General features: G+C 47.6%; 2 protein-coding genes across 4 annotated transcripts; one reads left to right on the top strand and one right to left on the bottom strand.

Annotated features, from left to right (window-relative positions):
* The first annotated feature begins 102 nt into the window (after positions 1-102).
* On the top strand, positions 103-22,331 carry SUMF2 (sulfatase modifying factor 2). Of its 3 annotated transcripts, none has more exons than XM_053555151.1 (9): positions 103-186; positions 2,330-2,486; positions 8,141-8,255; positions 8,676-8,720; positions 9,084-9,234; positions 10,630-10,685; positions 14,013-14,097; positions 14,278-14,422; positions 20,779-22,331. In XM_053555151.1, exons 1-9 carry the CDS (start codon positions 132-134, stop codon positions 20,795-20,797), a joined length of 828 nt encoding a protein of 275 aa, XP_053411126.1. In that variant the 5' UTR covers positions 103-131; the 3' UTR covers positions 20,798-22,331. The 3 variants fall into 3 exon arrangements, with proteins under 3 accessions (XP_053411126.1, XP_053411125.1, XP_053411127.1); XM_053555150.1 differs by lacking the exon at positions 20,779-22,331 and adding an exon at positions 15,913-16,224; XM_053555152.1 differs by lacking the exons at positions 9,084-9,234; positions 10,630-10,685; positions 20,779-22,331 and adding an exon at positions 15,913-16,224.
* On the bottom strand, positions 16,224-27,265 carry PHKG1 (phosphorylase kinase catalytic subunit gamma 1). Its single transcript, XM_053555111.1, has 10 exons — positions 27,089-27,265; positions 24,046-24,161; positions 23,334-23,512; positions 22,913-22,967; positions 19,840-19,905; positions 19,407-19,570; positions 18,653-18,743; positions 18,363-18,516; positions 18,065-18,190; positions 16,224-17,695 (listed from the first exon to the last, which is right to left on the bottom strand). The coding sequence occupies exons 2-10, from the start codon at positions 24,126-24,128 to the stop codon at positions 17,450-17,452; spliced, it is 1,164 nt and encodes a 387-aa protein (XP_053411086.1). The 5' UTR covers positions 24,129-24,161; positions 27,089-27,265; the 3' UTR covers positions 16,224-17,449.
* Positions 27,266-27,769: the final 504 nt, after the last annotated feature.

Here is a 27,769-nt window from a genome sequence, read left to right as displayed (position 1 = left end):
GTTCAGTGTCGGGAGGAGTCGAGGATGCTGGGCGGGGGAGTGCGCACGCGCGAGAGGCTGCCCGCCTGGCGTGCGGGCGCATGCGCAGTAGAGCGGCGCAGTGTGCGTGCTATGCTCGTCCGGCTCTCGGCATGGATCTCTGGCTACTGCTGCTGTCGCTCCTGCTTGGCGGACGGCTCAAGCTAGGTCAGTATGCTGGCCTGCCCGCCTCCCGTTTGCGCCACTTGTCCACCAGGCACTGGGCAAGGGATGGGGCCCTCCTACCCGCTTACTGGATGTGCTCGGAGTGTCTGGAGACGCCCAATTTGGGGAGGTGGTTAACACCTTATGTTGTACCTCACCGTTTTTAAACTTCTATCTTCTTTCTTTGGAATCTTTCGAACGTAGAAAGAAAAAAGAGAACATGATGAGCCAGCCGCTCACGTACTTGTCGCCTTGCTTAGCTGCCAATTTGTGGCCAATCTTGCTCCTTTGAAATCCCACTTCCCCCTCCTCTGGAGCCATTTTGAAGTGAATCCAGGCATTATATTCATACGTATTCAGCTTGAATAGTAAAAAGACGCGGAAAAAAATTAGCATATCCTTTCCCACCTAAAAAGTCGACAGTAGTCCTTAATGTTATAGCCACTTTAACCTTTTATCTCATAAATCTTTTTAAACTGTAGTTTACGTGTTGAATTACAGACAAAACAAAGTTCATGCATTGCAATTGTATGTTGTTTCTTTCTTTCTTCCCTTTCTTTCCTCCTTTTTTTTTTTTTTTTTTTTTTTTGAGACAGAGCCTAACTTTATTGTCCTTGGTAGAGTATGGAGGTGTTGTAGTTCACAACAACCTCAAACTCTAGGGCTCAAGAGTATCTGGGACTACTGGCACCCACCACAACCCCTGTCTAGTATTTCTTTCTTTTTTTTTTTTTTGTGGTTATTGCCCAGGGCTGAGTTTGAACCCACCACCTCCAGCATATGGGACTGGTGCCCTACTTCTTGAGCTACAGGCGCCACCCCTGTCTAGTATTTCTGTTTTTAGTAGAGATGGGGTCTCTCTCTTGCTCAGGCTGGTCTTGAACTCCTGAGCTCAAGCAATCCATCCATCTCAGCCTGCCTGAGTGCTAGGATTAGAGGGGTGAGCCACCGCACCCAGCCTTGTATGTTATTTCTTAATTCCATTTTTTCCTTGCAATTTATTTGTTGAAGAACCTGAAAATGGGCTGGCCCCCGTAGCACTGTTGTTACGGCCCCAGCCACATACATCAAGACTGGCGGATTTGAACCCATCCCAGGCCACCTAAACAACAAAGACAACTGCAAAAAAAGAAATAGCCAGGCATTGTGGCTGTCACCTGGAGTGCCAGCTACTTGGGAGGCTGAGGCAAGAGAATCACTTAAGCCCAAGAGTTTGAGGTTGCTGTGAGCTGTGATGCTATGGCACTCTACCGAGGGTGACATAGTGAGACTGTGTATCAAAAAAAAACAAAAAACAAAAAACCCCCTGAAAATAGATGAAGTCAGTATGAATGTGTCAGGATGAGAAGAGGGCCAAAGATAGAATTCTGAGGAACATCAAAAGACCTAGACTCTGCCTTTGAGGAACTAATTTACAGGGCTTAGGTATCCTTTCTTGAAAACAATACCATGAAGTGGTACATCCAGCTAGAGAAGCCAGGCCTCTTGAAAACAGCACTGTAAAGAGACCTGGTTCTAGTCTTGTCTCCTGCTAATCAGCCTTTTAAGACATTTTCCTTTATTAGGTCCTTGTTTCCACCCATAAAATAAGGAGATTATAGCAAAGATTTTTCTGAGGAATTCAAGCAACAAGTCTGTTGCTTGCGGTAGGTGCCAAGGATACACTGGCAAAATAGAGGTCCCTTTCCTTCTGAAGCATATCATGTAATCGTGAGAATCACTAAGAATTGATGAGGTCATTAAGTGGAGAGGAATAAAAAGAAATGATGTAAGCAGAAGTATGGGTAGAAAATGCTAAATGTATCTCAGGGTAGTATTAGGTTTACTTACCTGGGACAAAGGGTTATGTAGAAGAATAAAGAGCTGAGTGAACACCTATTATGTGCTCAACATTTTACACATGTTATTTTAATCCATACAGCTCTTATCTAAGAGATAGATGTTATCCCCATTTTATAGAAGAAGAAATTGATTCTCAAATCAAGTAATTTTCCAAAGGTCACACAGCAAATTAAGTAGCAGAACAAAAATTTAAGGCCAAAATTTTTAGGCCTATCTGTTCTGTTTTGTTATAAGTATTACATATGATCCAAATATCACCACTTGTTTTATGTATATTACTGATAACTCTCCTTTTTTGCTGCAGGTAATGGACAGACTACTAGCATGGTCCAGCTGCCAGGTGGAAGATTCCTTATGGGAACAGATTCTCCAGATGGCAGAGATGGTGAAGGGCCTGTCCGAGAGGTGACAGTAAAACCCTTTGCCATTGACATATTTCCTGTCACCAACAAAGATTTCAGGTATATCAAGTGTTCTTCAAGGAGGAGTAAAAGCCTTTTCTAATCTCTTTCCTAAAATCTAAAGGGAAACTAGGTTGTTTGCTACCACATATTATCTTTGCAGTGGTACTATGGGACAAGTTTTACCTAAATATTTCAAATGAGGAATCCAAAGTCCAAAGAGGTTTGACTGACTCTCTGTTAGTGGACAAATGGGCCTGGAACTCAAATCCCTTGACTCTTCAGCCAGTGCATTTCTTTTTCTTTTTCTTTTTGAGACAGAGCCTCAAGCTGTTGTCCTGGGTAGAGTGTGGCATCATCACTTACAGCAACCTCAAGGTCCCGGGCTCAAGCGATTCTCCTGCCTCCGCCTCCCAAGTAGCTGGGACTACAGGTGCCCACCACAACGCCCGTCTATTTTTTATTTTTTGGTTGCAGCCATTATTGTTGTTTGGTGGGTCGGGCTGGATTTGAAACTGCCAGCTCAGGTGTATGTGGCTAGCGCCTTAGCCACTTGAGCCACAGGCGCCCAGCCAGCCAGTGCATTTCTTTTTCTTCTCTTTTTTCTTTTCTTTCTTTTCTTTTTTTAAATTGAGACTGAGTCTCACTTGATCACCCAGGCTAGAATGCTGTGGCATCAACTCATAGCAACATCAAATTTTTGGGTTCAGGCTACCCTCCTGCCTCAGCCTCCTGAGTAGCTGGGATTACAGGATGTACCGCAATGCCTGGCTAATTTTTTTTTTTTTTTTGAGACAGAGTTTCACTGTGTTGCCCTGGGTAGAGTGCTATGGCATCACAGCTCACAGCAACCTCAAACTCTTGGGCTCAAGCGATTCTCTTGCCTCAGCCTCCCAAGTAGTTGGGACTACAGGTGCCCTCCACACGCCCGGCTATTTTTTGTTGCAGTTGTCATTGTTGTTTAGTTGGCCCAGACTGGGCTCGAACCTGCCAGCCTTGGTGTGTATGGTTGGCACTGTAACCACTATGCTCTGAGCGCCGAGCCATGCCTGGCTAATTTTTATTTTTAGTAGAGACCAGTCTCTCTCTTGCTAAGGCTGGTCTCAGACTTCTAAGCTCAAGGGGTCTGTGGTCTCAGCCTTCCAGAGAGCTAGGATTGCAGGCATGAGCCATCTCTCCCAGCCCAGCTAGTGTATTTTCCATTACACTGGATGTAGCACTGAGAAATATAAGCAAAATCAAACACCCAATAGAAACTTCTCCTTCAGCGGGGGTGCGGGTTAGGGAGAGGGAAGGTGGAGAGCAGGATTTGGAGAAGGGTCATACACATAGCTGAGAAGTCCTTAGATTTCGTTTATATTGGTTGAAGGAAATAAATTGTTTAAGCAGTTAGACATTCTGGTTTCAGCTCATTTTAAGAAACCATGGTGAGCTGCCTCTATTTTCCTAAGGCTATATGTTTTGGGGAGATTAAAATAAAAATGATCAAGGTATGTAACTTACCTTCAAATGGTACAAGAAAAAAATACAGAGCAAGATAGAGAAATGGGAGGGGCACAGGAAGGGCAGAGGACACTAAAGCCAGTGTGAGAAATGACTTAACTATTGTATTTGTGGACCTAAATAAAAAGTTGCAGGAAAAAAATTGAGGACACACAGACTGAAGTAAGCATAATGATTGTTGGTATAATCCTCAGACCCGTGGACCTGGTGACTCCACCTCTAGGGATTTGTCTTAAGGAAGGATTAAAGTTATCTAAAACATTCAGTTACAAAGATGACATTGTAAGCAAATGTCTTAATTTAAGGATTACTTAAACATACTATATCAGTATAACAATATTTAACAGCCATTAAAAATCTTGTTGAAAGGCTTGGCGCCTGTGGCTCAAGCGGCTAAGGCGCCAGCCACATACAACTGAGCTGGAGGGTTCGAATCCAGCCCAGGCCCACCAAACAACAATGACGGCTGCAACTAAAAAATAGCCAGGCGTTGTGGTGGGTGCCTGTAGTCTGAGGCTGAGGCAGGAGAATCACTTGAGCCCAGGAGGTGGAGGTTGCTGTGAGCTGTAATGCCACCGCACTCTACCCAGGGCAACAGCTTGAGGCTCTGTCTCAAAAAAAAAAAAAAAAAAAAAAAAATCTTGTTGAAAGATAGTTACAAGATGTTAGGTGAAAAAAGTAACTTGCAAAATAATATACAGGATGGACATAAAAGTTCATGTTCAAATTACTATCTTAAACTATTTTAAATTGCACATGAACTTTATGTCCACCCTGTACAGGTATGATCCCATTTTTAAAAACTATATATAGAGAGGCTCAGTGCCTATAGCTCAGCAGCTAGGATGCCGGCCACATACACCAGAGCTGGCAGGTTCAAACCCAGCCTGAGCCTGCCAAACAACAGTGACAACTCCAACCAAAAAATAGCTGGGTGTTGTGGCCAGCACCTGTATTCCCAGCTACTTGGGAGGCTGAAACAAGAGGATCGCTTAAGCCCCAGAGTTTGAGGTTGCTGTGAGCAGTGACACCACGGTACTCTACTCAGGGCGACCTAATTAGACTCTGTCTCAAAAAAAAAAAAAGAAACAACTCTCTATACAGAATATATAAAGAATCTGAAATACGGGCAGTGCCTATAGCTCAGTGAGACTGCCTCAAAAAAAAAAAAAAAGTCTTGGGCGGCGCCTGTGGCTCAAGGAGTAGGGCGCTGGTCCCATATGCCAGAGGTGGCGGGTTCAAACCTAGCCCCGGCCAAAATAAAAAAAAAAAAAATTAAAAAAAAAAAAAAAAAAAGTCTTGAGTAGGAGTGGGGAGGGAGAATCTGGAAGAATATATCTTTTAGTTGACATGATAATGGGTAATTTTATTTTTTTCTTTTTATCTACCTATATTTACTAGTTTTTGTGGATTTTTTTTTTTTTTTAGAGACAAAGTCTCACTTTGTCGCCCTCGGTAGAGTACTGTGGCATCACAGCTCACAGCAACCTCCAGCTCTTGGGCTTAGGTGATTCTCTTGCCTCAGCCTCCCAAGTAGCTGGGGCTACAGGCTCCCACTACAACGCCCAGCTATTTTTTCGTTGCAGTTTGGCTGGGGCTGGGTTTGAACCTGCCACCCTCAGTATATGGGGTTAGTGCCCTACTCACTGAGCCACAGGTGCTGCCCAGTTTTTGTGGAATTTAATGTGCATTTCTTATATATGATTTTTTTTTTTTTTTAAGAGACAGTTTCACTTTCTTGCCCTCAGTAGAGTGCTGTGGTGTCACAGCTGACAGCAACCTCCAGCTCTTGGGCTTAGGCGATTCTCTTGCCTCAGCCTCCCAAATAGCTGGGACTACAGGCGCCCGCCACAACACCCGACTATTTTTTTTGTTGTTGCAGTTTGGCCAGGGCCAGGTTTGAACCTACCATCCTCCGTATGTGGGACTGGCGCCTTATTCACTGCACCACAGGCACCACCCAATTTTTTTTTTTTTTTAAACAGCGTCTCTCTGTGTCGCTGTAGGTAGAATTCCATGGTGTCACAGCTCACAGCAACCTCCAACTCCTGGGCTCAAGCAATTCTACTGCCTCCTCCTCTCAAGGCACCTATAGGCACCTGCCACAGCACCTGGCTACTTTTTGGTTGTAGCTGTCATTGTTGTTTGGCAGCCTGGGCTGGATTTGAACCCACCAGCTCCAGTGTATGTGGCTGGCGCCTTAGCCGTTTGAGCCACAGGCGCCAAGCCTACATATAAAAAGTATTTTGAACAGGACAATTATAAAAATTGGAGGTGAAATCACTTTTGATCAGGCTGTAGCTTTTGTGACAGCTAGAAACAACCAAACAGATAGATGTATAATATGCATTTTTTATATTTCAAATGATGACCTATTATATGATGACAATGTAATATCACTGCTAACAGGTTCCTAAACTTTGCTTAGAACCCATGATTTGTCTCTGTTTCTCTGGTGAAAGATTGTCAAACTGGTGAGATGCTATGGAGTTGGTGAGTTGTTACAAAATCTCCTGATTACCTCCTTGATTCCCAAAGTCCATTTGATGGGTGAACAATGTATTCTCATCAAAACTCTGGAACAGACAGAGTACTGTTACCCCCAGGACAATAATCTGTCTTACCTTGGCAATTTGCTGAAATTTACTAAAATTGCAAACTGTATGAAAATCCACTCTAAAATCTTGGCATATCATTTTTATTTGACCTAGCGTCTTTCACCTGTGGACTTAATAACTATGACATCTGGCTCCATGCCTGTAGCTCAGCAGCTAGGTTGCCGGCCACATACACCGGGGCTGGCAGGTTTGACCTTGCCCGGGCCTGCCAAACAACAGCAACAAAATAGCCAGGCATTGTGGCAGGCACCTGTAGTCCCAGCTACTTGGGAGGCTGAGGCAAGAGAATCTTGGGGCTTAAGGATAAGCCCAAGAGTTTGAAGTTGCTGTGAGCTGTGACGCCACAGTACTCTACCAAGGGTGACATAGTGAGACTGTGTCTCAAAAAAAAAACAAAACAAAAAACTATGACACTTATTCTGTCTACCTTTCATGATTGTTGCAAAACTAGGTATGTGATGTAGACTCATTCCCCACCCTTAAATCTCCTGCTCACTGGTTTTATTCATAATCTCCAAAAATTAGTGATAACCCACCTGACCCTTAACTGTTGAGTGTATAAACAAAAACTGGCATATCCATAATCCATACAATAAAATGCAACTCACCTGTAAAAAGGAAGAGACTACTAATGATGGCAGCAACATGGTTGAATCTCAACAGCTTTTTGCTAAGTAAAAGAAGCCAGACTCCAAAGACTACATACGAGCAGTCCCTGGATGATGAGATAGCTTCTGTAGGTTTATTCTTAAGTTGGATTTGTATGTAAGTCAGAACAGTTACATTTACTTATTGCCTGTAATAGCTTCCGTTCATAAGTGCAAGTTGTATGTGGGTCAGATATTTGTAACTTGAGGACTTACCTATAATAGCCTCTGTAAGTGAGAGTTGTATGTGATCAGATATTTGTAACTCAGGGACTGCCTGTACTATATGATTTCATTTTGTATGAAACTGTGGAAAAGGCAAAACAAAAAAGGGACCAAAAAAAGGTCAGTGGCTACAGAGGCACTGGGATTGTTTGGGGTGGCTAATGGACCCATTCTGTATCTTCATTGTGGAGTGACTGTGTACTTTGTCAAAACTCACAGAAATAGTCACTAACAAGAATAATTTTACTGTATGCGAATCATGTCCTAATCTAAAAGAAAATCTTCTCAGGCTTTCAGGTTAATTCCTTGGTGGTTGTTAAAACTCCCAGGTGTGGGCGGCACCTGTGGCTCAGTGAGCAGGGCGCCGGCCCCATATGCTGAGGGTGGCGGGTTCAAACCCAGCCCCGGCCAAACTGCAACAAAAAAAAAATAGTCGGGCATTGTGGCGGGCGCCTGTAGTCCCAGCTACTCGGGAGGCTGAGGCAGGAGAATCGCCTAAGCCCAGGAGTTGGAGGTTGCTGTGAGCTGTGTGACGCCACGGCACTCTACCGAGGGCAATAAAGTGAAACTCTGTCTCTACAAAAAAAAAAAAAAAAACTCCCAGGCGTGTGACTTATAGGACAATGGTATATTAGATATATTAGGTTTCCTGGACTAGGAGAAGGTGGTAGTAGGGCAGAGAACTCTCATTAGCTAACCCAGGTGAAATATCTCTTTGCAGGGATTTTGTCAGGGAGAAAAAGTACCGGACAGAGGCTGAGATGTTTGGGTGGAGCTTCGTGTTTGAGGACTTAGTCTCCAGTGAGCTAAGAAACAAAGTGACCCAGCAAATGAAGGTGAGAGAACCTGGTCTTAAATGGGAGTGGGACTTGGACAGAGCATCCTGTTGCCATATGGGGTTACTAGGGCCACAGTGGACAAGTAGACATGTGACCTGGAGGCAAAAAGGAGCAAGAAAAGCCCACCCTGGAAGAATCAGATGAACACTCACTCCTAGGAAGTTAACCCTTAGCTAGTTCTTGCATTGAGATCTTTGTCAAAATAGGGTTCAAAACACTTTTTGAACCAGCAAAAAAATCTTGGCAAGATGTCTAGTATGGGTAGTGAGACGTCCCTCTTCAGAGATTCTAGCCATAGTCTTACTCTGACCACTTGGGCCTCAGTTTGAAGTCTCTGTCCCAGCTCCTGCAGCTCAGTGAGGAAGGTGCCCTTTCTGGGCCAGTGCATCTTGCAGTAATGTTTCTTTTTTCTTGCAGTCTATTCTCTGGTGGCTTCCAGTGGAAAAGGCATTTTGGAGGCAGGTAAGGGTTCATTCCTCTGCCTCATTTCTACCCCTGTTTACTCCTATTCTCAAGGTCTGGCTTCCTTATACCCCTTGCACATCTAGGAACACTGAGTTTGAAAGGATGATAGGGGCATTTCAGGGAAATAGCCAAGCAGTCCTGTTTTCTTTCCCCTAATTTTTTCCCTTGTGCTCATCCTATTTCACCCTTCAGTTTCATGTAGTCTCTTCTGACTCTGAACACTCTTCACTTACCAGGCTATTTCTTCCAACTTCCTTTCTCTGTCTAGTGGTAAAAGCTGAAATTAGGAACCCTAAGCCTAGTCTTCCTCAGTCTTCCATGAGATCCTAGAAGCCTGTCTCACTACATCCTGGCTGTTAGCCTGCAGGTCCTGGCTCTGGCATCCGAGAGAGACTGGAACTCCCAGTGGTTCATGTGAGCTGGAATGATGCTCGTGCCTACTGTGCTTGGCGGGGGAAACGACTACCCACCGAGGAAGAGTGGGAGTTTGCTGCCCGAGGGGGCTTGAAGGGTATACAGATATCAAGGCAATTTACCTTTCTTCTATCCATCCCACCTTCCATGGGGGCCTTCACAGGGTGGGAAGGGTCTGTGTTTCCTAGAGTAGTGCTTATTAAGATATCGATGGTGAAAGACCAGTTGATTTGGGGTTATTTTTTTGTTTTCTTATTTCACACAGGGCTATTTTGTCTCTTTCACCCTAGGCTGGAGTGCAGTGGCATGATCACAGCTGCTCACTGCAGTCTTGAACTCCTGAGCTCCAATGATCCTCCCACCTTAGCCTCCCAAGTAGCTTAGAATACAGGTGTGCACCACCACACCTGGGCTAATTTTTTTTTCAGTAGAGTAGAGGGTCTTACTATATGTAGTAGCCCAGGCTGGTCTCAAATTCTTGGTGTCAGTGATCTTCCCACCTTGGCTTTCCAAAGTGCTAAGATTACAGACATGAGTCATTATACTTGGCCTTTTTTTCATTTTTAATATATCTCAGACCAATACATCTATAAAATACCGTAAAAGTTCGTAACTGGAAAAGTGAACTAAAAAACAGACATAAAATATTTTATTGTTGGAGATTCCACATGTTTGTTACATTTCAGTGAATATAATCAGAAAAACTTAGCATAGAGAAAAGGAAGTACTACCAAAACTACAGGGTAGGAAGGGTCTGTGTTTCTTAGAGTAGTGCTTATTAAGATATAGATTAATCCATACAGTGCAAGGATTAAAATAGAGTCACTGTTTACTAATAACTATCATTCTACAATCCTAACTACACAAAAAGTTCTAAGGCCAGGTGAGGTGGCGCATGCCTATAGTGTCAGCTTCTGGGGAGGCCGAGGTAGGAGGATCATTCAAGCTCAGGAGTGCAAGTCTGCACTGAGCGATTATCAGGCCACTTCACTCCAGGCTGGGGCAGCAGATCAGATCTGTCTCTAAAGAAAAAAAGAGGCTATGAGAATGAAAATAAATTCCCTACATTATATACCTCTACACACTCTTTGAATGAACTGGTGTTTGTGGATACATCAGTAATCAAAGTATGACAAATGAGATTGCTTCTTGATTGTTTATTTATCTAATCTAAGTCCAGTTAACACATTTCTTGATGCTTACTCAACTTCTGTACTTATCTCTACATGAACTGGGAACAGATAGTTTACAGACTAGCACTGGTCTCAAAACCACATTTAGAATTGCACTGCCCTGGAGCAAAGTAGGAAGCCTGAGACTCTAATGCAATCTAGTGAGTAGGGGATGGGCATGGGAAAATAAAAGTAAGTAAGCTTACTATTTTTTTCTCATCATCTTTTAACTTCCTTTTGGTTCCATCACTCTTTCTGCCCTTTTTCTTCTCCAACTCTTCACCTCTTCTTCCTCTGCTATCTTCTTATCCTCTTGGCAGGTCAGGTTTACCCCTGGGGGAATCGGTTCCAGCCAAACCGCACCAACCTGTGGCAGGTAAGACCAGTGTCTCCTTTCACCAAGCATTGATTGAGACTTGCTATAGGCCATGCACTGTATAAGGCTGTGGGATTCAGAGGGCTTTGTGTTCTTTTTTTTTTTTTTTTTTTTTTTTGTAGAGACAGAGTCTCACTGTACCGCCCTTGGGTAGAGTGCCGTGGCGTCACACGGCTCACAGCAACCTCCAGCTCTTGGGCTTACGCGATTCTCTTGCCTCAGCCTCCCAAGCAGCTGGGACTACAGGCGCCCGCCACAACGCCCGGCTATTTTTTTGTTGCAGTTTGGCCGGGGCTGGGTCTGAACCCGCCACCCTCGGCATATGGGGCCGGCACCCTACTCACTGAGCCATAGGCGCCGCCCGGCTTTGTGTTCTAATGGTGCTGATAAAATGGCAAAGCAAAGGAGAGCATGGTAAATACTGTGTATTAAAGATTTGCAGAGTCGGGGAGGAAATCAATGCCTGAGGGTGCTGGGGATGACTCCTAGAGAGGGTGACATTTGAGCTGATTGAATAGGAGTTTGTCAAGTATAAGTAAAAGATACGGCATTCCAACCATAGGAAACAGCACAAGTGCTGGCTTTGCTCATTTATCCAATCTAAGTCCAGTTAACATATTTCTCAATGCTTACTCACTTTCTGTACTTACCTCGACATGAACTGGTAACAGATAGTTTATAGACTGGCACTGGTTCACCCTGTCAGAGATGTGACAGATCCATGGAGGCTGGAGCACAGAGAAATGGGGATGAGGGAGATGAAGTAGAGAGTGGGCTGGGAGAAGATTACGGAGGACTATGTGTGCCAACCAGAGGGTTTAGATTTTACCCTCCCGGCAGTGGAGAGCTAAGATGGGATTTTTTTTTTGTTTTGTTTCATTTTGTTATTGTTTTTGAGACAGAGTCCTACTATGTCATCCCGGGTAGAGTGCCGTGGCATCACTGCTCACAGCTACCTCAAACTCTTTGGGCTCAAGTGATTCTCCTGCCTCAGCTTCCCAAGTAGCTGGGACTACAGGTGCCCACCACAATGCCAGGCTGTTTTTTTGTTTCAGTTGTCATCGTTTAGCTGGCTCGGGCCAGGCTCAAACCTGCCAGCCCTGGTGCATGTGACTGGCCCCCTACCCACCGAGCTACAGGCACCTCCTAAGACAGCGTTTTAATGGGAATAACAGCATCACATTGATGTGCAGGGATGCTAGTTATTGCTGATTCATGCAGGACCAGTTGAGGTCCAGCTGTAGTTATAGCAAGGGTCTTTGAATTTGAGGCTGTGGCAGGGCCCCAGGGATTATCAACACTCGAACTGGAAGTGAATTCAAAAGAGGAAGCCAAACATGAGAGGCGTGTCTGAGAGGATGGGCAGGCTTTGGTAATTAATCAGAAGTGGGAGAGTAGACAACATGGTGGTGGTACTACTATTATCCAGAATAGGTAACATGCATGTCACAGGTCAGAGGGATAGAACTTGATCAGTTTAGGATCAGCTTAGCTTGAAGTGCCTTTGGGACATTTATAAGCTTAGAAGATGAAAATTAGGAGCCTGTTGGTTCCCGTAGCTCAGTGACTAGAGTGCCAGCCACATACACCAAGGCTGGTGGGTTCGAACCCAACCTGGGCCAGCTAAACAACAATGACAACTGCAACAAAAAAATAGCTGGGTGTGTGGCAGGTACCTGTAGTCCTAGCTACTTTTTTTTTTTTTTGTAGAGACAGAGTCTCACTTTATGGCCCTCAGTAGAGTGCCGTGGCCTCACACAGCTCACAGCAACCTCCAACTCCTGGGCTTAAGCGATTCTCTTGCCTCGGCCTCCCGAGTAGCTGGGACTACAGGTGCCCGCCACAACACCCAGCCATTTTTTTTTTTTTTTTTTGGTTGCAGTTTGGCCGGGGCTAGGTTTGAACCCGTCACCCTCGGTATATGGGGCCGGCGCCTTACCAACTGAGCCACAGGTGTCGCCCATAGTCCCAGCTGCTTGGAAGACTGAGACAAGAGAATTGCTTAAGCCCAAGAGTTTGAGGTTGTGAGCTGTGATGCCACTGCACTCTACCCAGGGCAACATAGTAAGACTCTGTCTCAAAAATAAGTAAATAAATAAAAATAAAAAATATATATAGAGAGAGAAAAATAGGAGCCTGAAGCTTATTAGAACAGAGGTCTGGGTTAGAGAATCCAGCATACCTTGCAGACCTTGGCAAGTATGAAATCCCCTGGGGAGACTCTATAGAGGGAGGGATACCACAACCTCAGCAGTGAAAAGGGCCTAAGGGTTAGGCTGACCTTTTTTTTTAATTATTAAATCATAACTATGTACATTATTGCAATCATGGGACACCATACAGTGGTTTAGGCTGACCTTTTTTAGACATTGTTAGCTTAGAATCAGAGCTTTGCAGAAAGACAAATCTGACTTATTCACTGTTCAATCTTTGGTAACTATTAAATAATTTTTTTTTTTTTTTTTTTGCAGTTTTTGGCCGGGGCTGGGTTTGAACCCGCCACCTCTGGCATATGGGGCTGGCACCCTACCCCTTTGAGCCACAGGCGCCGCCCATAACTATTACTATTTTGAGGTAGCTGGGACTGCAGGTCTATGGTTGGTTTTTAAATGGAGGCAGCACCTGCCTGACAAGGTCATGAAGATTAAAAGAGATAAATGAAACTGACCGAGCACATAGTACTGTTGAGTGTATTTTAACCCTTTCATGTTCCCTTATGTAAGAGCAGCCTCCATAGAGTGGTGGCAGCTGAACACTAGTTCTAATGAGAATAACCATGAATAAGTCAAACAAACTGCATCAGCAAGTGTAGGTTACTTTTTCAAGAATTTCAGTGGTAAAGAGCAGGAGATAGGGAAGGTGGAGTCAAGGCAGATGAGAAGGGGTTCATTCTGTTGGTGGTAAGTGGGGAAAGAGATTTTGTTGCAGTAGAGCACAGGCCCGTATCAGAGGTGCTTGAGAGCCAGACAGGGCTAGGCCCCAATGCTCAGGCAGGGGGTGCAAAACACAGAGGAGGAGAGCAGCTCTCTTCTCAAGGCAAAATGGCATGTGGGGTGTGAGGTGGAGGGGAGGAAGTTGCTGAGAGTGAAGGAAGCAGGAATGGGATGGGCTTGACATGGACCACCATGGGCACAGGAGAAACACACATTCTGCCCAATCCATCTGGGGCGTCCTGTTTGGGAGTTCAAGATAGGAACCCCACTGCTCCATGCCCTCCCCACTCCTCCAGATGATACAGCAAGATGACCTTGGTTTTCCTCTGTTTAGGCAGAGAGACCTGCCTTATGACAGGACGGTAAAACCTTTAGCCTTTATTTCTCCGACCAGGGAAAGTTCCCCAAGGGTGACAAAGCTGAGGACGGCTTTCATGGAGTCTCCCCAGTGAATGCCTTCCCTCCACAGAATGACTATGGTAAGATTTCTCATCAGGTTGCTGTCAGTGCTTACCCATTGGTTCGTGGGATCATTCTGTCTGATAGATGAGGCAGAGAGAAACACCTCTTTCTACCCCAAATTTGCTTGGGCCTTGGATGAGGAGGAGGGGTGGTTTGGTGGTTCCTAGCTTTGAACTAACCCACCTGTTGTGTTATAGGCCTCTATGACCTCCTGGGCAATGTGTGGGAGTGGACAGCATCGTCATACAAGGCTGCTGGCCAGGACATGCGTGTCCTTCGCGGGGCATCCTGGATTGATACAGCTGATGGCTCTGCCAATCACCGAGCCCGGGTCACCACCAGGTGAGGGGGTTGGTCCCAGGGAATGTACAACTCTGGAGCAGGGGCTGCAGGTCTAGATCCTGGGCTTCCAGAGCACAGGCAGCACCAGAGCTGATGTTGGTGCTACTCTCATACCCCTGTCTCCACCAAGAGACGTGTGCACAGAAAAGAAAGCAAGCAGTGTTTGCTGTGAAAAGCACAAAGGCCTGAGATAACTTGTAACTTTCTCCTGCCAGCTCTCTGTACCAAGGAGACAGTGTGGTCAGCATCTTAATTATATGGGTTTCTCCTCTTGTCCTCACAACTAGGTGGGCAGGGGAGTGGAATGTCCATATCAATAGGCCATTGCTGGTGGTTATGGAATTATTGACTCTTCAAATTGCTGGACACGCAAAAATCAATGTTTTATAATCACTTTGTTTTACAATCAAGGAAAAAAGGCTCAGGGAGGGGCTGAGAACTGCTCATTTCACACGATGGTTAGTGGTGGCACCTGAACAGTAGAATCCCTGTCTCCTGAGTTTCCTTCTAGGACTCGTTCTACTTCATTAATCTGTAGATTGAATTTTGTTGATCTCTGCAACTCCAGCCCTGGATTCCTTGAAGACTGTAGAGAGGCTCCTATTTCTGTGGCCTCTGGATATCAGAGTGGCTAATGTTTCTGTGACGCATTGAAACCCCTGAATTTTCCTTATGTCCATTTTGAGGACAACTTAGTGGGAGAAACTTAGTGGGTAGAACCACTAAAGCAGTAATTAGCCTTGGACAAGACATTTCAATTTTTCTAGTATCTGATTCCAGGTTTGAAAAATGGTGAATGTAGGCCAGCCACAGTGGCTCACGCCTGTAATCCCAGCACTCTGGGAGGCCGAGGCGGGTGGATAGCTTGAGCTCAAGAGTTCAAGACCAGCCTGAGCAAGAGTGAGACCCCCATCTCTAAAAAATAGGCAAGGGTTGTGGTGGGCACCTGTAGTTTCAACTACTCGGGAGGTTAAGGTAAGAGGATTGCTTAAGCCCAAGAGTTTGAGGTTGCTATGAGCTGTGAAGCCATGGCCCTCTCCCAAGGGCAATAAAGTAAGACTCTGTCTCCAAAATAAATAAATAAATAAAATAAAATAAAATAAAAATGGTGAATGTATCCTGCCTTCCAGAGCATCAGAACGGTTGGGAAATGGTAAATGAAGGAATATCTGTAAAAGTTCTTTGAAAAATATGAGATGCCGATTAGTGCTGAGTTACTCTAAACACTAACAGTAAAAGTTATTAGTCACTGTCTTTCCCACCCTCCAGTGTAGCCTCTCAGGGCCACTCTCACTTCCCCCACCCTGTCCTTTCTTGTCCCTTTGCCCCAGGAATGGCACTCACCCAAGTCCTGCCCTCACACCAGGTTTCTTCCAACCCTCCCCAGTCCTCAGGCACACCAGACCACAGCAGGCCTTGGGGGGCAGGGCATAGAAGTTGGCTAAGCCCCCAGGTTCCTTTCTCAAGGAATGTTCACTCTCTGGTGGCAGGATGGGCAATACTCCAGACTCGGCCTCAGACAACCTGGGCTTCCGCTGTGCTTCCAGTACAGGCCGACCACCTGAGGAGCTGTGAGCAGCCACGCACAGACAAAGAGAGTCCTCCATGGTACTGGTACCTTTCCCTGGCCATATCCCAAACACAGCTAGACTTCAAGCACTTCAACTTCAGCCTCAAAAAATAACTCCTTCCCTGTCTCCTGTCCATCTGTGTCAGGTGCCTCTCCCCAGGACAGAAAAAGACTAACCCACAGAGGAGGGCTGCCACTGTCTCTTGGAGAAGGGACCTAGCTTATCGACTGTGGCTAGGAGCTGGGTGTTTCTCTTAGAGGTAAAGCACTACCAATGTGGGAGCTAAATACATAATTGGAACAGTGTTCTGGAAGGCAGTTAGTTAAAATTTTTTAAATCTATTCTGTCCCACTTTCTCCCTGTCTGATTCCATTGAGCTATGGGCACCCAGCCTCCCTGTCTGATTCCAGAATCTAATATTGTTTCCTCAAGGCAGAATGTGTGCAGTTCTCTTTGTCTCCCCAACAAATTACTGTAGAAGGGAAATGCTTTCTTCATTTGTCTTGCCCATAGCATTTCATGATCCTCCAAAGGAACCTAATTTCCACTCTGTAAAATGCCATCATGTGGGCTTTTTAAAGCACAAATCAGTCTTAAAGGGTCTGGAAGAACTGAATGATTTACCAGGTGAAGCTATGCATTGTGGGAGTCACAAAGCAAATAATACTCCAAAAGACCAATATCAAAAGTTTCCCCTTCTGTTGTTAATTATGTAAGGGCATCCATACGCCTCTAAAAACATGTCCTTGAAGAGTAACCTGTTCCTGTGATGTCACTGGATGTCGCGAGTTTAGTAAAATCTGTGATTAGGTATCTAAAACATTTCAGTATCTTTTTTTTTTTTTTTTGACACACAGTCTCACTATGTTGCTCTCGGTAGAGTGCTGTGATATCACGGCTCACAGCAGCCTCCAACTCTTGGGCTTAAGCAATTCTCTTGCCTCAGCCCCCAAATTGCTGGGACTATAGGCACCCGCCACAACGCCTGGCTATTTTTTGTTATAGTTGTCATTGTTGTTTTGGCAGACCCCGGCTGGATTCAAACCCGCCCGCCCAGATGTATGTGGCTGGTGCCCTAGCCGCTGAGCTACAGGAGCCACTTTTCAGTATCTTTTATCCTCACTCTGAGACCCTAAGGGGGGAGAGAATAACTCAGGGCCTCCCATAAACAGAAACTGAGATGGTGGCACTACTGGGAAGTGGAGAAGCAGGAGGGAACCGCACCTGCTCCACCCCACTGCAGTGGTCTGCCCCAGTCTGCATTTATTGCCCTGTGGCAGGAATACCTCTCCTGTGCAGAGCCTTTGAGAAGGGATTGTAGCCTCCATTCCAGGGATTCCTGGCCTGGGCCAAGTGCTCTTTTTGTGCAGAGGCCTGCACACAGTCTCACTCCTTTGACTTACATTTCTGTGGTTTCCCCTCGTGTCACCCCAGCCCTATCCCACCTGCCAGCCTCTCAGAAGTCCTCTTCAGCCAGGGAGAGGAGCACAGCCTTGGGTGTGTTCTCAAAGAGGGCAGCCCGGTTCTGCTGCTGCCCCTTCTTCACCCAGTGGCCATAAATTCGGAAGGCATAGGCGTCGATGAGTCGGCGCAGAGGCCGAAGGGCGTACGGGTCGCGGATGACCATCTCCCTTGTCACAGGCTTCAGCCGGCGGTACTGATAGTAGATGCGCACTGAAGCTAGCACTGTCAGAGCAATCACCTACATAGGGCCGAGATGGGGAACCCTGAGCTGGCAGCCCCCACCTGTTGCAGCACAGGGGAGCATTGAGCTTTTTGCTTCAAAGGCTTAGACAGCTTCTGCCAGGCCCTTCCTTGTTTCCACCAATCTCCACCCTGCCAGCATCTACAGGGACTTAGGCCAGTGGAGCCAGTCAGGTGACACCTGCCTTCTCTGAAGGGAGAAGTTAAACTGGAACCGTTACAGGGTGAGTGGGAGTGGAAGGGCAAGTGCTCTGGAAACCTCAGAGGGATGTCAGGAACCCGTAGGGAGAGCAAGGGGGCTTGCAGACTTGGACTTAGGGAGCCAGTAGCGACTGCTCCAGGCCTGGGTCAAGGGGAGCTTCAGTACCTTGAATTTCCCCCGGGGGCTGAAGTGACGCACTTCTTCCACCACATACTGCTGGAAGAAGGGGTGTGCCAAGGCCTCTTCTGCCGTATAGCGGTTTTGGGGGTTCACCACCAAGAAGCGAGAGACCTGAGAGGATGGGAGAGGGGAAAGGAGTTGTCAAGGCAGGGTCCCCCCAACATTTCAGGAGACATGGGGTCTCTCCTGGTGGGCTCCTTCATACTGGGGCACAGTGTACTCCTTCCCCTCCATGGACTTTTCCCCCCATCCTAGTCCAGGAGCCGATAGGCCCGCCTCTCACCAAGTCCTTCACAGTGTCTGAGTAATCATCCCACTCAGGTGAGCCAAACTGGTAGTTGCCACTCATGATCATCCTCAGCATGAGCATCTGCTTCCGGTGCCAAAAGGGTGGGGAGCCAGCCAGCAGGGTGTACATGATGACACCTGTACTCCACCTGGGGCATTAGGGACACTGACCACACCAGCATCAGGCACCAGCTGTAGTTACCACTGTTCCCTCCCTCTCCAGCCATGTGGTCTTGCCAAGGGCTCACCTCCCTCCTTCTTCCCTCCTCCCACCAACACACTCACATGTCCACTTCCTTCCCATAGCCTGGATGGTCATCATTCATGGAGCACTCAATGATCTCAGGGGCCAGATAACTGGGGGTCCCACAAACCTCTAAAGGAACAGGTACCATCAGGACAGGTCAGCCTGGGGCACTCAGAAGAGGAAGCCCAAAAGAACAGATGGGACAGGAATGGTACTTGGGCTGGAACTCTGCAAACACCAGCCAAGGGCAGGGCCAGGGTACTGTCTCATAGGGCCACTGTTGGGGCCCAATGTTCCCCTGGTCACTTCCAGCCATCTTGGCCATTCATTATTGGGAAGAGGACTTACTTGAAGAGAAGCCTAGCCCCTCTTCCGATAATGATTTTTGCCTAAATGGTAGGATTTTTTTGTTGTTGTTGAGACAGAGTCTCACTTTGTCACCCACTTGGTAGAGGGCTGTGGTGTCATAGCTCACAGCAATCTCAAACTGTTGGGCTCAAGCGATTCTCTTGCCTCCACCTCCTAAGTACCTGGAACTACAGGTGCCTGCCACAACGCCCAGCTATTTTTAGAGACAAGGTCTTGCTCTAACTCAGGCTGGTTTCGAACTCCTGAGCTCAGGCAGTTCACCTGCCTCAGCCTCCCAAGTGTTGGGATTACAGGTATGAGCCACTGTGCCCAGCCCTAACTGGTAGTTTTGTTCTGGGGAAAAATTAAGGGAGAAACCTCTGTCCCTGAGAAAACTGAGGAGAGCCTGAGCTCTTGACATGGGCCAAGCCCCTGTTCACAGACCTCGCAGCTTCTTTCCTGGCTCCAGCTGGCAGGAAAAGCCAAAGTCTGTGAGCTTGATGTTCATGTTGTCATCCAGGAGGATGTTCTCGGGCTTCAGGTCCCGATGCACAATGTTGAGTTTGTGTAAGGTACAGATCACCTCCAGCAGGGCTCTCATGATCTTCCTGGGGTGGAGGGCAGACATGTTACTTTCCCACTCTGTGGGTCGGATAATAGGCAGGGAGACCAAACCCCCACGTCAGCCACACTGAAGGTGAGGGAGGACTCAGGACAAGCTGGAGTACTCCAGACAGCCCGGGAGGGAAGGAGGCCAGTAAAGCCAGTGGCGTGTACTCCCAGCCCAGACAAGTGCATACTGTGCCTCCTCCATGACTCAGCCTGTAGCAGTAGGACCTGGGGAGAGGACTGGAGAGAGGGGCAAATGGAACCTCACCTAGTCTCCTTCTCGCTCAAGGTGACCTTCTCAGTGAGGTAGTCAAAGAGCTCCCCTCTCTTCATCCTGTGGGAACGGGACGTGTAGCTGGATTGATCCCAAGACCACCTCCTTCTCTCCCTACTCCCCAAGAGTTGTCTCCCACCCCCAACCTTCTGGCACGGGAAGCAAATGCTGATGCTCTACAAGCACAGTAGGTTGTGGTCTGGGAGGGGAGAAGTCTGGGGAGACTGGGAGGAAGAACAGAGGAGGCTGGAGAGCGGGTGAGAATCCCTGGGTCTGTGCAGTGACATCATGGCCTGGAGTCTGTCAGGGTCTAGGGACTGCAAAAGGGGACCCCAGGCTACTTTCCCAGAGAACAAATGGAAAGAATTAGCTGTGCCAAGCAAGCATGGGAAGAGTAAAGTTTGCTCTTTGTAGGATTAAGAATTGTGGTTCAGTCTTCTCTTCTTAAGATGATCTAGAAAGAGGTCTCTGCTGCAACAATCCAGTTATTCTTTGGAGGGCTCCTCAGGGCAGCATTAAAAATAGCTATCTTACTTTTAATAGGGTACGCTAAGAAACTTCTTCAAAGGTTAAAGACATCTGAGCTGCCCCCATGAGCTGTACAGGCCCGTGCAGCTGATCAGGTTTTGCTGGTCAAGTCTGGAAAGGTCCTAGGAAAGTCTCCCTCGGCTAAGTAGGGAAATGTATCTCCTGCCCCCACTCCTTTCCCTTCCAGTGGGATTGCTGGAGCAAAAGGGGAGGAGAATGGAGGGAGATTTCCAGCCAGCTTCCGGAAGAAGCATGAAAGTCCTTGGTTTTGGCTGGTGGGGGGGAGAGGGGACCCTGTTTGAGAAGACACCTAGAATTTATAGAGGTAAATTTACTGACCATTGTTTTATTAACTGTACTGCGTTCCTGAAGGGCAATGTGTGAATCTAGTTTTTGTCATTCTAGTTCATTTGAAAGATACTAGAAGAATTTGGGCAGCACCTGTGGCTCAAGGAGTAGCGCCAGCCCCATATACCAGGGGTAGTGAGTTCAAACCCAACCCCAGACAAAAACTGCAAAAAAAAAAAAAAGATACTAGAAGACTTTGCTGTTAGCAGCAGCAGAACAAAGATTTACCAGGAACCATGCAAGCTCCTGCATACCGGGAGCTGACAGTCCAATTGCACACACATGCCAAGTTAAACTGCATCTCAAAGTCAGATTAAGCTGTACATACTCAATACAGCTACAGTATGAAATGTCCCAATGATACCAAATCTACTTAATAATTTCCCCATGTATATCCAGCCCCTAAATAGCTGTTCTGGGTGGAACTCAAGACACCTCTACATGATTCGTGTCACAGCAGAGATTTATGTTCTGCAGTGAGAATTCAACAGGGAGGGGCACAGATGCTGAAGAGCTCCCTTGCCTGGAAACATGTCTAATAAAAATGATGTTAAGTCTTGAACACAGTCCACAGAGCACTTTGTATCACTTGCATCTGATGCTTAGTAATAAGGAGCTTATCATGCTAGCCCTGTTGGCACAGAAGCAGAGAATGATGATGAAGATGATAATATCAATCTTTGGACCATACCCTAAGTGCAATTCTGACCACTTGCCTCTCCCCTCAATACCGCTGACCTCTCCCGTCCACTCTGGCCTCCTTACACTCATCCCCAGAGCGCCAGTGGGATCTTTGTGCAGAGTAAATCAGATTCCACCTCTCTCCCTCTCTGGGCTCTCCAAACTCCTACCATGACTAAAATGCCTGCAGAATCTGGTCTTTGGTACTGCCCCACCTTAAATCCTACCGGCCTCCACGAGCTCATTCCACCCTCTCCGTCCCCACCCCTGGCTTCCTTGCCTCGAGAAGTGCCGACCCATTCAGCTGTGGGGCCCCTGTGCTGACTGTTTCTTTTGCTGCAAGGCCTTTCTCCAGGCTTTTGCTCTGGTGCCTCCCTCCTTTCATCCAGGTCTCTGCTCAAGTCACTTCCTAGAGAGCCTTTCCTGACTACTTTGTCTAAAGAAGCCCCTGTGTCTCTCTCTTGCCCCTCGTTCTGCTTTACATATATCTACAGTAGTACACCCTTGTCTGCAGGGAATACGTTCAAGACCCCTTTTAGAAAGTGGATGCCTAAAACCTCAGATAATACCAAACCTTATTCATACTATGTTTTTTCTAATATGTCCAAACGTATGATAACATACTTTAATTTATAAATCAGGCACAGTGAGCAATTAACAATACTAAAATAGAACAATAATAGTATGCTGTAATAAAAATTATGCAAATGCAATGTCTGTCTCGTCAAAACATTTCATTATGCTGTACTCACCTGTTTTCAAACAATGATGGATGATGGAAACTGAAACCTCAAAAAGAGAAACTGCAGATAAGGAGGGACTATACCTGTAATTATGTACATGTACATGTACGGTACATGTAGTTACAGTGCATGTACATAATTACAAGTCAGAGACCTTGTGTGTCTTTTCATTGCTGTATCCTCAGGTCCTAGAATAAATATCAAACCCACCATCATTGTCACCTAGTTAATAATTACTAGCATTGGGCGGCGCCTGTGGCTCAGTGAGTAGGGCGCCGGCCCCATATACTGAGAGTGGTGGCTTCAAACCCAGCCCCGGCCAAACTGCAACAGCAACAAAAAATAGCCGGGTGTTGTGGCGGGCGCCTGTAGTCCCAGCTACTTGGGAGGCTGAGGCAAGAGAATCACCTAACCCCAGGAGTTGGAGGTTGCTGTGAGCTGTGTGATGCCATGGTATTCTTATCGAGGGTGATAAAGTGAGACTCTGTCTCTAAAAAAAAAATTACTAGCATTTACATTGTGCCATTCACTGTGCTATTATGACTTCAATAACACCAGTGAGAAAACTGATACTTAAAATTGATCCAGCCCATAAATGGTGGGCCCAGGTTTCCAAAGCTGGCAGCCTGAGCCCAGGGCCTGACCTGCCTAATGCATCTGTGATCCTATGTGGCATCCACAGTGAGGGGTTGGCTGGGTTGAGGACCACGGAGGGAGATTCTTCAAGAGACCCCAGGCTGTGCCTGGCTCTGGGGCTGGGTACTTACAGGTCAAACACCAAGAAGAAGAAAGTGTTGGTCTCATAAGTGTCCTTCAGCTGTACTGAAATGGAAATGGCTAGCTGGTCTCCGGTAGCGTGGGCAGCCGGGGATAGGGGCACGGGGACTGAGGCTGCTGTGGGCTAACTGCCAAAGCTGAGGGGGGAATCAGGATGTTGCCCATAGAAGTTTAATTATGGGTGTGGGCTGTTTGGGGACTTCAAACTCCCATTCCCCCGCCCACACCCATCCCTAGTCGGGGACCCTTTCTGTTCCAGCAGTGAGGATGGAACTAGGAACCTCAAGGCTCAGGGAACAGGAGATGCTTTGGATGGCTCTAGCTGGCTGTGCAGTGGGGCCACACTCCCAGAGTTGGGTCACCAGGGCAGAATCATGGCGCACCCTCCTGTGGCTTGGGGCCATCACTCACTGATGTTGGGAAGCCCTGAGACCTTCTGCAGGATGTCCACCTCCTTCAGCGTGGCTTCCCGCAGTTCCTGCGCCTCCTCAGAGCTAAAACTACCCCCACCGGTGACATCGATGATCTTCACGGCATATTCCTGGCATGTGGGCTTGTGGATGCACCGTCTGACCACGCTGCTAACGCCCCTGGGGGAGAGGATGGAAGAGGACAGATGGCCTCAGAGGCTCCCCACCCCAGGGGAATCCTAGGTCCAGGCCACAGCAGAGATGTCACGTTCCTCTAACTCCCTGTGAACTTTTGGGGACAGTCGATGATGAAATAAAGACTCAAGAGAAGTGATTTTCCCAGAGTTGATGAGTGACTTGCCTGGTCTCATGCTTCCTGATGCCTAGCTGAGTGCCCTTTCTTAGCACATAGAAAGAAGCGGTACACTCTTCAGGGCCTTGACCTTCCATCTGGCCCCTGATCCCTGACCTGGCCCAGAGCCCGGTTTGGACATGCACCTGGGAGCATTTTGCTAGGAGAGGTCTCTAGTCTTATACCCTTCTTTTCTGTCCTGGCTGCAGGAGGGCAGGACTCCAAACCAAGGGATTCTCCAAGTGGACACTGCTTTGGAGATGGAAATGGGTCAGTACTCAGGGTCAAGCAGAGACCACTCCACCCTACAGAGCCTGCTGGAGCCCGGGCCAGCACTTGGAGGGGATAGTCTGGCTCTTACCTGCCCAGGATCTCCTTGGGCTCATAATTCTCATAAAAGCCCTGTGCAGAATGCGAGTCAGGCAGTGCCTCATCCCGGGTCATCCTCAGCTCCTCAGAGGGTGACTCCAAAGGGCTCTGATGGGTGAGGAGAAAGAAGGTGTCAGCCCTCCTGACCCAGGGGATGTACCCTTGGAGGGCTGAGCTGCTACTCAGACACCTTTATATCTCCTAGCCCAAGACTGGCCTATAGTCAATGTTCAAAATAAATGTTAGTGAATTGAAAAAATTCAGCCAGGGCAGGCATGGTGGCTCACACCGGTAATCCCGTCACTCTGGGAGGCTAAGGCAGGTAAATTGCTTGAGCTCAGAAGTTTGAGACCAGTCTGAACAAGAGCGAGACCCTGTCTCTACTAAAAATAGAAAAACTAGCCGGGTGTTTTGGCATCTGTAGTCCCAGCTACTCAGGAGGCTGAGGCAGGAGGATCATTTGAACCCAAGAGTTTGAGGTTGCCATGAGCCATGATGATGCCATAGCACTCTACCCTGGGTAACAAAGTGAGACTATGTCTCAAAAGCAAAAACAAGGGCGGCACCTGTGGTTCAGTGGGTGGGGTGCCAGCCCTATATACCAAGGGTGACGGATTCAAACCCAGCCCTGGTCAAACTGCAACAACAACAACAAAATAGCTAGGCATTGTGGCAGGTGCCTGTAGTCCCAGCTGCTCGGGAGGCAGGAGAATCATTTAAGCCCAGGAGTTGGAGGTTGCTGTGAGCTGTGACGGCACAGCACTCTACTGAGGGCGATAAAGTGAGATTCTATCTCTTTATTTAAAAAAAAAAAAAAATTCAGCCAGCTTTGCTTTTCTACTCCTTTCTGGCACCCATCCCCTGGTTTCCCTTCTGGTTTCTCCTCCTGATTATTGCCTGGAGCTTTGGGAAGAGTCCGGCTTGCATCTTCCCACTGGGTCTCTCCTTCTGTGACCCCAGGAGACCACGTGGCTCCTTACATCTGGGGAGAGGAGGGTGCAGATAGTTAGCCAGGCCTGGGTCCAAAGTTAGCCAATGTGCCCTTGATTTTAGAAAGAACCACAAAGAAATTGCAGAGAACAAATTAAAGTGCAGTTTCCTTTCCTTTCTGAGGAGATGAGGCTGGTCCTTTTTTCTCTCTGCTCTCTACACTTGAGGAAAAGGCAAGAAGCTGCAAGATTTCCTCTTTTTTTTTTTTTTTTTTTTGAGATAGAGTCTCACTTTGTTGCCCTCAGTAGAGTGCCATAGCATCATAGCTTATAGCAACCTCAAACTCCTGGGCTCAAGCGATTCTCTTGCCTCAGCCTCCCAAGTAGCTGAGACTACAGGTGCCCACCACAATGCCCAGCTAGTTTTTCTATTTTTAGTAGAGACATGGGTCTCATTCTTGTTCAGTCTGGTCTTGAACTTCTGAGTTCAAAGGATCTACCCACCTGGGTCTCCCGAAGTGCTAGGATTACAGGTGTGAGCCACTGCACCCAGCCAGAATTTCCTTCTCAACATGCCATACCTACAGCATCTCTGCATCTGCCCCCAGTTGTAACTGTCCCACCCTGAAAACACCCCTCTTTCCGGAACATGCTTCCTGCAGTTCCCCCACTGCTCCTTCTTCACTCCTGTCTGTAATTGGGACTTTCATGGTCACCCACTCATTCCCTCATCCCTTCTTCATTCTACAGACATTGAACACCTGTTCTTTGCCAAGCACCATGCCCGGTGCTCTGAGGGATGCAGAGTTGGGTGGGTGAGTCCTAGTCCCCGCCCTGGTATCACATGTCAGTGTGTGCGCCATCTTGCCCAGTGCCTGGTGGTCTCCTCTAGATGTCCCAGCCATCTCTGTCCTCTGTGCCCAGTGTAGGCACAATGGGTGTTGCTCCCAGATGGGAGCTGGTGTTTGGGTAGGTGTGCCTTTGGTCTAGGGTCCTGCTGGCAGGATGCCCTAAATCCTACGGAACAATGTCCACTGAGCCCTTGAGGGAGACTGCTCTAGTGTGGGGCAGTACAGAGCCAGACGTTCAGGCCTGGACAGAGGGCTGAGCGGGCTGGCCTTGCTTTAGGAACACAGAGCCTCCTATCAGGGAACTCCTGGCTCAGATGCAGGATTCGAAGAATGCAGGAAATCATCTACCAACAAACAGAGCCCAGGCAGGGGGAAAACAGGGATAAGCTGCCTCCAGCTCCACTTCCCCTGCTCCTTGTGGCCCAGAAGGGCCTGGCCTCTCAAAGGAGCCAATTTGCTGACCAGCCGAGTAGCAGTCTTGGCTGCCTCAGAGATCAGGCTGGTTGTTCCAGGAATCCTGGTGTCCTTGCTACTGGGTGCCTGGTTACGAGAGAAAGATTTAGAATAGCAAGTGCTGTCTGCCAGCAGCAGGCAGCTGGGCTGCTCACAGGCCGCCTCTGCCCCACCAGCAACATGAGGGGGCCCCGGAGTCTCTGTTCCCCACAAAACAAGCCTATTTCCTGGCAAATCCTAAGTTTCTAAGATGAGCATCTGTGTCCCTCACCTTCTAGAGCTGAGCTGCACCAACCTCCTCCCCTCTCTGGCCGCAAACCTTCCACCCATGTACCCAGTGCCATCCAGAGCCTGGGGCTCCTTTTTCTGGCACAACTAGCTTGGCCAGGTACTGGCTGCTCTCACCATTCCTGAGAGTCCCCCTGCCCTGCCCTGAGGCCTTACTGTGGCCAATATTGTGCCTCTGTCTGCTGTCCCACCCACCCTTCACCTTTTCCCCAAGCTTCCTTTGGAGAGAGTTTCCCAAATGGGAAAGGGCTTGGTCCTTTTTGAAATGTAATATCTTTTTCCCCAAACTCTGAAGGTCTAAAACATAGCCACAGGGACCCACTTTCTGTAGAAAACTCCCCAGAGGGGAGTTTCAAGAGTCACTGGGGCCACTCTCCTGGGTCTGTCCAACAGCCTTCAACAGAGAAGAGTAATGGAACTAACGGATTTAGAGGTTTCTTCCTCCTCTACCCAGCAGGCTCCCCTCTCCCCACCTGCTGCCTGGCTTTTATCCATTGTTGGTCTGGCTACTCACTGTTAGGTCCTTGCAGGCCCTCAAATGAACTTGACAAGAATCCCAAAGGTCTCAGAGCCCCTGAGGAAAGAGGGGACCACAGACGGCTGAAACTGTGTCCCAAGCAGACACTTGTGGCCAGAGTAAGATATCTTGCTGTTCTTTGGGGTTTTGCTACTTGAAGACCAAAGGCTGAAGTGCCAAAAATAAACCGCAACTGCAAACCTGGGAGGCAGGCCAAGGCCCCACAGGGACAGGGCACTGGGCCGAGTCTCACCAGGGGGTGACCTCTGGTGGAGGATGAGGGAAGCTCGGGGGGCCTGGGACCAGGCAAGACAGTGTGAGGTGACCAGTCTTCCTGCTGCAGCTCACTTCTAGGCCCCCAAGAAGGCAAAGCCAGCCTCATAGGGAAGGCACTTGCTTCTCTGGAAGTGATTTCAGTTTCCTGGAGAATGCCTCAGCACATAGTGGCTACAGCTGGCAGCCCTCGCTGGCACAGGGACCAGAAGTTGGGACCCACTCACAGTTTGTATGGTTGCCCCACATAAGACAGCCCTTAAAGGTTAGGGAACTCCCACTTCGGGAATCTATTTCTGATCTACTTTCCATCATCTAAAGAAACTTCCTTAACCCATTTTGTGTTCAGCCTGCAGTTTCTGCTGAGAGAGGTTCCATGGCCCAGGAAAAGCACATGGGCTCTAA

Source organism: Nycticebus coucang, chromosome 12 (genome assembly GCF_027406575.1).
Source record: "Nycticebus coucang isolate mNycCou1 chromosome 12, mNycCou1.pri, whole genome shotgun sequence".
NCBI lineage: Eukaryota > Metazoa > Chordata > Mammalia > Primates > Lorisidae > Nycticebus > Nycticebus coucang.
The sequence above is the reverse complement of the archived record's forward strand: the minus strand, read 5'-3'. Positions and strand labels throughout refer to the sequence as shown.